This window comes from Mobula hypostoma, chromosome 7 (genome assembly GCF_963921235.1).
Source record: "Mobula hypostoma chromosome 7, sMobHyp1.1, whole genome shotgun sequence".
NCBI classification, from domain to species: Eukaryota; Metazoa; Chordata; class Chondrichthyes; order Myliobatiformes; family Myliobatidae; genus Mobula; species Mobula hypostoma.
In genome coordinates this window covers 146,408,809-146,421,629 of record NC_086103.1, presented here as the reverse complement: position 1 = coordinate 146,421,629, position 12,821 = coordinate 146,408,809, and the positions used below count along the sequence as shown (strand labels likewise).

The window sequence follows — 12,821 nt, the reverse complement described above, 5'->3', positions numbered from 1 at the left end:
GTTTGTTCCTTCGGAGATGCAGTATGAAACAGGCTCTTCCAGCCTAAAGAGCCACACTGCCCAGCAACCCACCTATTTAACCCCAGCCTAGGACAATTTACAATACAATGACCAATTAACCTAACCCGTACAGCTTTGGACCGTGGGAGGAAACAGGAGCACCCGGAGGAAACCCATGCGTTCATGGGGAGGATGTACAACTCCTCGTTGTGCTAACCACTATGCTACTGTGGAGCCTACGGTAGTATTATATTACAAGTTGTATGAAGATTAAGAAAATGCCAGTTAAATACACAGGAAGTAGTCTTAAATTAAATTTGACACATTTCGGCAGTTTAAAATCGAAATTCAAATTAAATCATTATATATGTTAAGAGTTCAGTATATTATATCTAAACAAAATTTTAATAAGTATTAACAATATAATGTAATACTTGACCACTGAGCAAGAAGGTCAGGAATCACAACACTCAGCACAGTGTCACTAATGTTCTGAGCTGTGTACATTTCAATGCAAGTATTGTAGGAAAGGCAGATGAATTCACAGCATGGAAATATGATATTGTAGCCATTACTGAGGCTTGGTTCCAGGAGGGGCAAGACTGGCAGCTCAGTATCCTGGGGTTCTGTTATTTTTGACATGACCGAGGATTAAAAGGCGAGGGGTGGTGGAACTAGTCAAGGAAAATGCCACAGCAGTGCTCAGTCAGGACAGACTGGAGAACTTGTCTAGTGAGGCTTTATTGATGGAACTGAGGAATAAGAAAGTTATCACCGCATTAATGGGGCTATATTATAGACCACTAACAGGCGGCAGGATTTAAAGGAGCAAATTTGTAGAAAGATGCAGAGTGCTGCAGGAAATATAAGGTTGTGATAGTAAGTGATTTTAACTTTCCGTACATTGACTTGGACTCCCATATTGTAAAAGGACTAGATGGGATACAGTTTGTCAAAAGTGTTCATGAAAGTTTCCTTCATCAGTACATCGAAGTCCCAGTGAGGGAGTCTGCAAAACTTGATCTCCTATTAGGGGATGAGACAGGACAGGTGATAGGAGCTTGTGTAGGGAAATACTTTGCATCTAGTGATCATAATGCCATTAGTTTCAAAGTAAATATGGAAAAGGCTAGGTCTGGTCTGCAGGCTGAGATTCTAAATTGGAGAAAGGCCAATTTTGATGGTATCAGAAAGGATCTGGCAAGTGTGGAATGGGTCAGGCTGTTTTCTGGCAAAGGTGAATTTGATAAATTGTGAGGCCTTCAAAAGTGAAATTTTGAGAGTACAAAGCTTGCATGTGCCTGTCAGAATAATTGGTGAAGGTAACAGGTTTAAGGAACCTTGGTTTTCAAGATATGTTGAGGGCCTAGTTATGAAAAAAAAGGAGATGCAGAGCAGGTACAGGCAGGAAGGAACAAATTAGGTACTTCCGGACTATAAGAAATGTAAGAGAACACTTAATAAAGAAGTTGGGATGGCTAAAAGAAGGCATGAGGTTGCCCTAGCAGACAAGGTGAAAAAGAATCCTAAGGGATTCTACAGATATGTTAAAAGCAAAAGGATTGCAAGGGACAAAATTAGTCCTCTGAAAGATCAGAATGGTAATCTATGCATGAAGCTAAAAGTGACTGGGGAGACCTTAAATGGATTTTTTTTGCATTAGTATTTCTTTGGTAAACAGACAGAGAAAGCTTAGATGTGAGGCAAAACAGCAGCAAGTTCATGGACCCTATACAGATTACAGAGGAGGGATTGTTTGCTGTCTCCGACACTGTGGGAGGCAAGTGCAGAAATTGCAGGGTCCTACCAGAAAGATTTAAATCATCCTTAGTGCAGCTCAGGTACCAGAGGATTGGAGGATAGCTAATGTTGTTCAGCTGTTAAAGGGAGGTTCTAAAATTAAACCAGGAAGTTATAGGTTTGTGAATCTGGCATCAGTAGTGACAAAGTTATTGGAAGGTATTCTAAGCGGCCAGATATATGAGTGCTTGGATAGACAGGAACTGATTAGGAATAGTCAGCAAGGCTTTGTGCCAGGTAGGTTTTGTCTAACTAATCTTATATAGAGTTTTTTGAGGAAGTTACCAGGGAAGTGGAAGAAGGCAAGGTAGTGGATGTTGTCTACATGGACTTTGGCAAGGTATCTTACAAGGTCTCACGTGGGAGGTTGGCCAAGAAGGTTCAGTCACTTGGCATTCAAGATGAGGTAGTATATTGTGGGAGAAGCCAGAGAGTGGTAGTAGATGGTTGCCTCTGTGACTGGAGCCCTAAGACTAGTGGAGTGCCACAAGGATCAGGACTGAATCCACTGTTGTTTGTCATCTATATCAATGATCTAGATGATCATGTGGTTAACTGGATCAGCAAATTTGCAGATGACACCAAGATTAACAGTGTAGTGGGCAATGAGGAATACTATCAGAACTTGCAGCGGGATCTGGAGCAGCTGGGAAAACAAGCTGAAAAATGGCAGAAGGAATTTAATAGACAAGTGTGAAGTGTTGCACTTTGTTAGGACCAACCAAGGGAGGTCTTACACAGTGAATAGTAGGGCACTGAGGAGTGCGGTAGAACAAAGGGATCTGGGAATACAGGTCCATAGTTCATTGAAAGTGGTGGCATAAGTAGATAGGCCATAAAGAAAGCATTTGGTACATTCACCTTCATAAATCAAAATATTGAGTACAGAATGTTAAAGTTGTACAAGATGTTGGTGAGGCCTAATTGGAAATATCGTATGCAAATTGGTCACCTACCTACAGAAAAGATGTAAATAAAGTTAAAGAGAAAATTTACAAGGATGTTGCTGGGACCGGAAGAAAGAAAAGATATAGGAGCTGAATTAGGCCCATCGAGTCTGCTCCATCATTTCAATCTCCTGCCTTCTCCTCATATCCCTTCATGCCCTGACCAATCAAGAATCTATCAACCTCTGCAATAATTATACATAACGACTTGGTCTCCAGAGCTGCCTGTGGCAAAGAATTCCACAGATTCACCACCCTCTGGCTGAAGAAATTCCATCTCATCTCTGTTCTAAAAGAACGTCCCTCTATTCTGAGGCTGGATCTTCTGGTCTTAGACTCTCCCATAATAGGAAATATCCTCTCCACATCCACTCTATCAAGGCCTTTCATCATTTTATAGGTTCCATTGAGGTCACCCCTCATTCTTCGATAGTCTAACGGCCTTTGTTTCGTTTCTTCTGCCTCTCTCCCTTCTTGGAGTGACATTTGTAACTTTCCAGTCTTCCAGTAACATTCCAGAATCTAGAGATTCTTGCAAGATCATTACTAATGCTTCCATGATCTCTTCAGCCACCCCTTTCAGAACTTTGGGGTGTACACCATCTGGTCCAGGTGACTTATCTACCTTCAGGCCCACCAGTTTCCCAAGAACCTTCCTCTCCAGTTATTTAACTTCACACACTTCATGCCCTGATACCTGAAACCTCCACCATACTGCTAATGTCTTCCACAATGAAGACTGATGCAAAAATTTAACGAATTTAATGGGTTAGGACTTAATTCCTTGGAACATAGAAGATTGACAGGAGATTTGATAGAAGTATGCAAAATTATGAGGGGTAGAGATAGGTTAAATGCAAACAGGCTTTTTCCACTGAGGTTGGGTGGGACTACAACTAGAGGTCATGGGTTCAGGGTGAAAGGTAAAAAGCTTAAAGGTAAAAAGGGGAAACTTCTTCGCTGAGAGTGTGGAACGAGCTGCCAGCTCAAGTAATGCAACCGAGCTCGATTTCAACATTTAGAATAAGTTTGGATGGGTATATGGGTGGTAGGGGTATAGAGGGCTATAGTCTAGGTGCAGCTTGATGGGACTAGGCAGTTTGGCACAGACTAGATGGGCTAAAAGGATTGTTTCTGTGCTGTACTTTTCTTTAATAAACTATCATTCAAATTAATTTAATATTACAATTGGTAAAGTACACAAGTAAACCTTTAAATCTTACAATAGACCAATACTTTATTGTGTTTTTCTGATCAAGGAAACTGAGGTTCTAAAACTTTAATATCCTCCACCTTGTTCCAATACTCACCTATGGCTTTAGTATAATGCCTTGCACCAAGTAACAACTCTGGTGCACGATACCAAAATGTAACCACTACTGGATCCAAGTCCGCTAAAGGTTTCAGGGGTGAATTAAACAATCGAGCAAAGCCCATGTCCGCTGTATGAATGATACAAATATGGAACATGTTTCAGTACAGCACGCAGAGGGCAAAATGAACAAATATGTAACAGCACCTCGAAAATATGCTGCTCTAAAGACAATTTTGCTCCTGATTCACGTACATCATTCTTTTTCAGAGATCTCGCAGCGAAAATCAGGAGCAGTCATTTTTTTTTTCTCTGTTACCATTTTGCTTTTCATTTAGTTTTTATTCACATTGCGTTGCTTGAGCTGGATTTCTTAATCAATTTTCAATTGTGCAGATAATAAAAGTACCTTTTGAAACCCAAAGGAAGGCAAGCAGGCAGAAATTGAAGGAACACAGCCGGTTATAACAAAGAACGGAACAACTAGTAAAATAAAGGATTTAACTAGCAACAGGCAGCTAGGATGATCAAGGATTGGATAGGAATATATGATAATTCTAAACATCTCCATCCAATTATCAAAAAAGTTGCAAAAAATTATTAAAATAAAAAAGATGCAGATGAAGGACTGCTGAAATGAAACCAGAAAATTCTGCAGACTATGGATCTGTTATCATTTGTTGGCCTGCAGCCTTCCAGACTGACAGTATTAATTGTTTCTCTTTCCACAGACGCTGCCTGACATGCTAAGTGTTTGCAGCATTTCTATTTAAGAATAATTAAGCAGGAACATTGTGAAACCGCTAGCACATGGTTGTTTAGAAGAGTAGAGCAGCTTAAATATGGAAATATTTAGTTTTATCCACTAATATTATTCAAACTTAAAATTTTCATGGAAAATAAGAGAAAATAGGAAAATAAGAGAAAATAAGAAAATAAGTAAGATTGGTACGATCATACATTCTGATTATGCCCTCAGGATCCATGGATGATTAACCAAATTGTTGTGCAATGAACTGTAGTAACTGGGAAGTACACAATTATAGTAGCTCAGAAGGTCAACAGATTTTCTTTCCTAACAAATTTAAGATATGGATTATTTATAATTTTCAGGTTGATTTCCAACCCATGATTTTTCTCAATTTGGAGAGATTATTCACACATCAATGTCAATGAAACTGGGAAAACAAGCAATGGTGAGAATTCATTTTCGAGACAATACAATGTGTAAACTATAGAAATATACTTTGGAACTCAATTGATGAAAGATTTCCAGTAACCAGTTTCAGATACTAGCTAAGAATACGTTTTTCTTGCACCATTTGGTCTGAAACAAATTGAGGAGCAATGAAGAATTTAAAATAAATCACTGAATTAAGCCCAGAATTAAATATTTAAAATCTTTGATTGTAAAGTGGCAAAAATATAACTTTCAAAATAGTTTCATTGAATTATTATGTATTAATCTGATAAAATACTAGTAGCAGCTTCTAATTGATCAGGAGATAATCTAAAAATACATGCAAACAATAAATATGACAGCTTGTTTTTCAAATTTTTATTCTTACATATTACACTGTACTGCTGCTGCATAACAACAAATTTCACAACATATTTCATATGTATCCAGTGATACTAAACTGGATTCTGAGTCTAATTGTTCTAGGAATGTAACTTCACAAGATCACAAGACAAAGGAGCAGAAGTATGCCATTCGGCCCATCGAGTCTGCTCCGCAGCTCCCCCATGAGCTAAACTATTCACCCATCTCGTTCCAATTTCCGGCTTTTTCCCCATATCCCTTGATACCCTGACTAATTAGATACCTGTCAATCTCCTTCTTAAACATCCTCAATGATGTGTGTGCAACTTCTGGAACATAGCTTTTAAAAATGCCAAAATAAACTAGGAAATGGCATCACAAGATAAACTAATTGGTTTAATTTTGTTTTAAATTGTCAAGTATTCCCCTAGTTAGGTGTTGGTATCAAAATGTGTGCATACATCAGGGCTGAGGAAATACTTCTAACATAGATTTTCTGTTAATCTTTGAAAGGTTGAAGTACTTGATTAAATCACAAAATTGAGATTTGAATTTCATTCTGTAGTGGATATTCACTCAGAAGGGATTTGCTTTAGCAAAAGTAAATAGCTCCAAACAAACCTAACAGATCAGCGTTCTTTCCTATTTTGAATGCAATTATGAATCATCAAAATCAGGAAATTCCACAGCTTGGATGCCATCCAGGACAGGAAAGGAGGCAAACGCATTTTATTTTCCCATTGAGCTACCTACGTATGAGAACTGAAGTTGGCTGATCTGTGGCTTGAGATACAATTCTTTACATAGGAAACAAAATGAGCCAATACAATCGAACTTCTGACATTTTAAGTTTTTAAATAACCTTTGGTCTTGGTTACAGCAACCACATCCAAGTTAGTTACCACACGGAATATAGTAACATTTCATAAACGGAAAAAAAATCATAACACATTATACCTATTTTGACTCTCCCTCGTTCTGGTCCTTCACCCATAACTAAAATGTTTGCAGGTTTCTGGAAGAAAAAGAATAATTTGGGTCAACTGCCATGCTTTATTTAAATAAATTAGTTCCAAATATAAAAAAAATACATTTGTTAAATACTCTTATGAACTAGGCTTAATAATAAGGACATATATCTAGTTTTGATTTAAGGTTTTCATTTAAGATTGTAGTTATATTAACAGATAATTTGGATAGTAGCTTGAACCACCACTTCCCACCTTTCCTTCATCTTAAGCAGTTAGGCTTTCCCCTAGGCCTCTATTCACAGTCAATCAGTTTCAGGATGTTGCTGGAGCCAAGCAACAGACTAAACAGTGAGACAACGATTGATAGATTGCATTAATTTCAGCTTCCGTCTAATGTCAAAAATTCTTTACTCTAAGCAACACAAAACAAGATAAGGCATTAACCAGTTTATTCATATAAACAGAAGTTCATGAGGCAACAGTCTAGAATCGAAGATGATATTTTTGCTGATAAACCATACATAATGTGAAGTGTACGATGAACTGTGGGTGAAGTGTGTGGTTCAAGCATAAAAGGATCATGCCTCACCTAGCTGTTCCAAAAATTGTATTCAGTCTGGGAAGAGGTCATTGTACATAGCTAATGCATGCCACCATTTATGCTCTGTTCAAACTACTTTCTATTCTTCCTCATAAAATGCTTTTAGCAATGACTCTCTACCCTACTGTTCCAGATTCTTTTCATTCTCTTGAAAAAGAGGCATCTTTCATATTTCCCATTTCATTTATTTTGGAGTCCATTTTATATTGACTGGAAACATAACTGGAAATATCTACAGTATTTCCTATTTTGTGACTTGTAGCTCACCCTGTGATTTTCTCCTTCGAAACAGACCAAGTCACTTCACCTTTCCCAATGTTTTGACATCATCCTTGTAAACTACCTTTGCGCCCTCTCCTATGCGTCTGAAACCATTTAATAGTCAGGCAATCTGAAACGGTTACTAATTGGTACACAGTATTCCAACTCACTAAATAAGCAATACAAGTTTATTTAACTTATCAAATCTATCTTTATTGTTCTAGAAATAAACATCTGTTTAAATAGCTAAAAATTTTAACAGAGTTAGAAATTTAAAATCAGGCAAAAATCAAAAAGGATTTACTTAATCCTACCAGCATTAATCCTGTGTTTTTGATTCACCATGACATTGAGATGAGATTGCCCTAGGGTTCGATTGCAGCTGCAGTACAATCTCACCGACAGCGTGGCCAGAAACTATCAAGTAACTCATGGGATGACTATTAACTGTGTAACTGGGTGATTAAAAACTCAGAATTATAATATTTACAAGTTAAATACAAAACAAAATTGCAGAATTATAAGTATTCGCAGCTTTTTACAAATGGATTGCTGCATTTAACACAACAGCTATAATCATCCCAGAAAGTAGATTTTATTGAAAGAGCCAGGCTCCAAATGCATTTCTTTTCTTTTAAGATGCTAATATACTAATGTTCTGCGTTTGTTTTGGAGAGTAAACTTTAAATGTTGCTTTTTAGTACTAATGTAACAGTGGTTTAAGGAGATTATTGTAAAAATGTTTACTAGATATGATTAGTAATCAATTGGGAAATTCTGTAGTTTAAAAAGTAACAGCTTGACTTTAGGAGTGAAAGTCCTAGCATAAAGCCTGAAGTATTGAATGTGGATTACATTAAAGCTGCTAACATTAAATAACCTGTTAAAATAAATTCAAAGCTTTAGGTGGGAAAATTGCAAGTACTAGAAATCTGAACTAAAAGTCAGAAGATAGTAGAACTAAAGGTCAAGCAGCATTCATGAACAGAGTTAACACTTCTGGTCCACGATCAATCAACAATACTTCTAATTAAAAATTTATTTATAGCTTTAAGTTTTTTTAGCTTTCACTGCATGCAGATACAGCATAATGGTTAAAGGTTCACTGCATTTATAATTATTAGTGTTTATAATTTAGATTTTTGTACATATGTGGAGCATTTTTAATTGATGGATCTGGATCTGATTATGGTCTCTACAAATACCATTTAACATTGCCATTCCTTGTTTTTATGATGAAAATGATATGGGCATAATTAATTAACTTCTGACATTGAAGAAGCTAATTTAAAACATTCCAGTGGATTGCAGGCCATGTGCAGAAATGTCCTGTGATGTGACCAAATGGGTTACATATTACATATTTAGAGTTTAGAAGTTACAAGCATATTTGACATTAAGGCAAGGAATTCCAAATACTGACATAAATAATGATTGACAATTCATTAAAGGTGCAAAATCAGAAGAAATTGAAATTTTGATTACGCTCCATTATTAAGTACACTATCATTCATGTCTGCCTGCCTCAGTATAACTGTTACTGAAAACTTCATAAATCGCTTTCTTCTCTATAGATTCTAAAAATTCCAATACCTTTCCTTTTTCTCCTGGCCTCCAAATTAAAAACAGATGCAGGCCGCTCCAGCCAGCCTGTTCTGCTGTTCTGAGACTGTGGCTTTTCCAACTGTAAATTCAACTCTGCAATTCTATCTCACCACCACCGCCAGCCTCTGCCTTAAAAATATTCATGAGCTCTACTTTTATCAATACGATTTCGGTTCTTTGCAGGAATTGAACCTGCTCTCATGGTGTCACGACTGTCCATTATCCGACATGCTAAGAGCGCGGCCTAAGAGTTCGGTTCGCCTTTGGAGGCCCAGGATCTCAGGGCTCTGGAGACAGGTGGATCGAAGATCGGTGTCCCAGACTGGAGTGTTGTGGGAGCTGGAAGATCTTTGGCTGTATGCCCAGAGACCTGAGATCTTTGGGCACAGAGCTTGGAAAAAGCAACGCAATGGACTTTTAACATCGTAAACCAGTGAGTTGTTTGTCTCCCCTCTCGCTGTGAAACGGAGACATCTCTTTCTCCCTTATTAGGGAGAGAGAGAACCTGTGGTATGTCAAATACCAGGTGAACGCGTAGTCTTTGGAGTACTGCAAGTCCGTGTCTTTGCTGTTGCTTTTGCTGCACATTTGAGTGCTCGTTGGCCGATGCTATTTTCTTTGTCGGTGGGGGGAGGGGGGATCGTTGCTTGCTGCCACTTACGCGCGGGAAAGAGGGGAGCTGGGGGGGACTTTGGGGTTCTAACTCTTAACTATCATTCACTCTTTGGGAGCACTCTGTTTTCATGGATGGTTGCGAAGAAAAAGCATTTCAGGATGTATATTGTGTACATTTCTCTGACTTTTCTGATTTCACTAAAGTGTACTTTAAACTTTGAAACCTTTCGAACAGTTCCAAACATTCACGTCCCCCTCAAATCATCCTCTTCACATCTATCCCTGCAAGGGCCCACAGAATCTTAAATGTTTTAATCAAGTCCACTTCTAAACTAAACCAAATACAAGTCTAGTTTGACTAACCTTTGCTCATTACAGGTAGTAGTTCAGGGAAGCTTTACTGGACTGCTCCTCATGCATTAACAAATCTCAAGCAAAAAGACCAAGTACTCCAAATGTAGACTCACCAATGTACTACGTAATTGAAGCAAACTTTCATCTATCAGTTCCTCAAGCAATAAACAATAACATTCTGTTGGCCTTCCTATTTACTTGCTGTCCCAGTATTCTAACTTCTGTCATTTATGCAGTAAGATATCCAGATTCCTTTGTCTTGTAGAGGTCTAAAAACTCAGCATTTACATTAATTTATTTTATTTAGAGATACAGCACAGTAACAGACTGCTCCTGCCCAACAACCTCTCACCACCCAATTAGCCTGTACGTCATTGGAAACCACAGCACGCAGAAAAGCATGCAGTCACGGGGATAATGTACAAACCCCTTACGGAGAGCAAAATTAAACCCAGTCGCTGGTGCTGTATTAGCATTATATTAACCTCTACATTACTGGTCGTTTCATTTATTTTTCCTGCCAAGAAGGATAGTTTCATACTTTCCCTGCCATTACATTCTATTTGTCATATCTTTGTCTACTCGATTAGTATCCCTCTGTACTCTATATCCTCTTCAGAATTTATTCTTTATGTCATGAGATTTAGTCAATCATTCTTTTAGTGCCTTCATCCTCCAATAAACTCAAATAAATTGGTCAAACTTGATTGCTCTTTCTCAAAGCCATTGTTGATGTTGCTTGATTACTTTGAACTTTTCTACTGTAAGATATCTTTAAAAATAGCTTCTAATATTCTTCTACAGCATTCTGTTTCTATGTGATCTCACTAAACTTTTTACATTCTGGAGTTATCCCAGATGATCCCAGTAGGTTGTAGGATAATGAAATTCCTATTAAAGAAAAGAAAGGAAAGAGAAAACTGACAACCCTAGAACAATTAATGTGAAAGTCATCTAGAAAATGCTAGAACTTACTGTAACAAGACAATCACAAAATCATAGAATGATCAAGTTGAGTTAAAATGAATGTTTTCATAAAAGGGAAATAATATTTGTTAAGACTGAGTTTTTTTGAAGATGTAACAAGATGGATAAAAATGAGTAAATAGGTTATAAGCAAGAGAAAATCTGCAGATGCTGGAAATCTGAGCAACACACACAAAATGCAGGAGGAACTCAGCAGGTCAGGCAGCATCTATGGAAAAAAGTACAGTCAACGTTTCAGGCCGAAACCCTTTGGCAGGACTGGACACACACTCACACGCTCTTGATCTTTTCAAGGATTGCAGGTTCCCTGGCCCCTATCATCCCATTTTTACTATGGATGTCCAGTCCCTGCACACCTCCACCCCTGCCAGGAAGGTCTCAAAGTTCTCCGTCTCTTTCTGGACACCAGACCCAACTGGGGGGAGTGTGGGAGTGGAAGGGAACTGGTTGGGTCTGGAGTCCAGAAAGAGACAGAGAGCTTTGAGGCATTCCTGATGGGGTTGGAGGTGTACAGGGACTGGACATCCATAGTAAAAATGGGATGCTGGGGGCCAGGGAACCTGAAATCCTTGAAAAGATCAAGAGCGTGTGAGCGTGTGTTCAGTCCTGCCGAAGGATTTCGGCCCAAAACGTTGACTGTACTTTTTTTTCATAGATTGATTATAATCTGTATTTTCAAAAGGCATTTAATGAAGTATGGAAAAAAATTATTACTTAAGATCTATCACTGGGTTGAGGGAATTATATGATCATGGGTGAAGAATTGTAAAAGAAAAAAAAAGAGGCTAAGATTTTAATAAAATAAAAACAGTTGGAGGAACTCAGCAGGTCAAACAGCATCTGAAGTTGCTGGTGCCCCAGGTTAAGACTCTGCATCAGGATGGAGAGTGGAAGGGGAAGATGACTGGTATAAAGAAAAAAAAGGAAAGAGGTGAGACAAGGGTTAGTAGGTGATAGGTGGCCAGAGGAGTGATGGATGAAAGGCAGAAAGAATCAGGCAGGGAAGGGCAAATGGTGGAGTCAAGAGATGAGTGGAAGCAGAAAGAAGTGAAAAAAAGAGCCAGAAGGGGGAAGTGGAGACAGAAGCTGCAGGGTAATGAGCTAGGGGACAAAGGAGACAAGTACCAGCTTCTAATAAATTAGGAAAGTGATAATGGGAACCATTAGGGAAACTCTGAGGGAAGATAGGCCAGGGTTACTATGTGTGTGGACTGTATGTAATAAAACAAGGAGAGGAAAAATAATGGGAGTACAAATGGTGAATTGGAAGGAGAGCAAAAGTGAAACAAGGATGTAAGGATTACCTGAAATTGGAAAATTCCATGTTCATACCATTAGGTTGCACACTGCCAGGTGAGCTTAGGCGCTCTGCAAAAGGGTCACCTAGACTGCACTTGAATTCATAATGTAGAGGATCTGGCTCCTTTTGCCCATCACCCTTCACTCCGTCACCTATCATCTCTCAACCTCTGTCTTAACTCTCCCTCTTCCTTTTTACACCAGCTATCTTCCATTTCCACTCTCAAGAAAGGAAGGGTGCACCACCAGATTCAGCTCAAACTGCATCATCAAGTTCACTGATGATACTACACTGATTGGCCTCATCAGCAACAATGATGAGTTGGCATACAGAAAGGACATAGAGAGACTTGTCAAATGGAGTGAGAACAACAACCTGAGCCCTAACATAAATAACACAAAAGAGATCATTGTGGACTTTAGGAAGGCAAATGTTGACTACTCTCCATTGCACATAAAAGGCTCTGCCATGGAGAGACAGAAGAGCACAAAGGTCCTTGGTGTGTACATAATGGACGATCTAATC

General features: G+C 38.5%; 1 protein-coding gene across 6 annotated transcripts in view; it reads right to left on the bottom strand.

Moving 5' to 3' along the window:
- cdk8 (cyclin dependent kinase 8) overlaps window positions 1–12,821 on the bottom strand; it is a 117,283-nt gene that overhangs the window by 25,697 nt on the left and 78,765 nt on the right. For all 6 annotated transcript variants that reach the window (XM_063052878.1, XM_063052879.1, XM_063052880.1 and 3 more), the window contains 2 exons: window positions 6,560–6,617; window positions 4,058–4,189 (listed from right to left, as the gene is read on the bottom strand). In XM_063052878.1, the coding sequence (XP_062908948.1) occupies window positions 4,058–4,189; window positions 6,560–6,617 (190 nt within the window). The remainder of the gene's footprint in view (window positions 1–4,057; window positions 4,190–6,559; window positions 6,618–12,821) is intronic.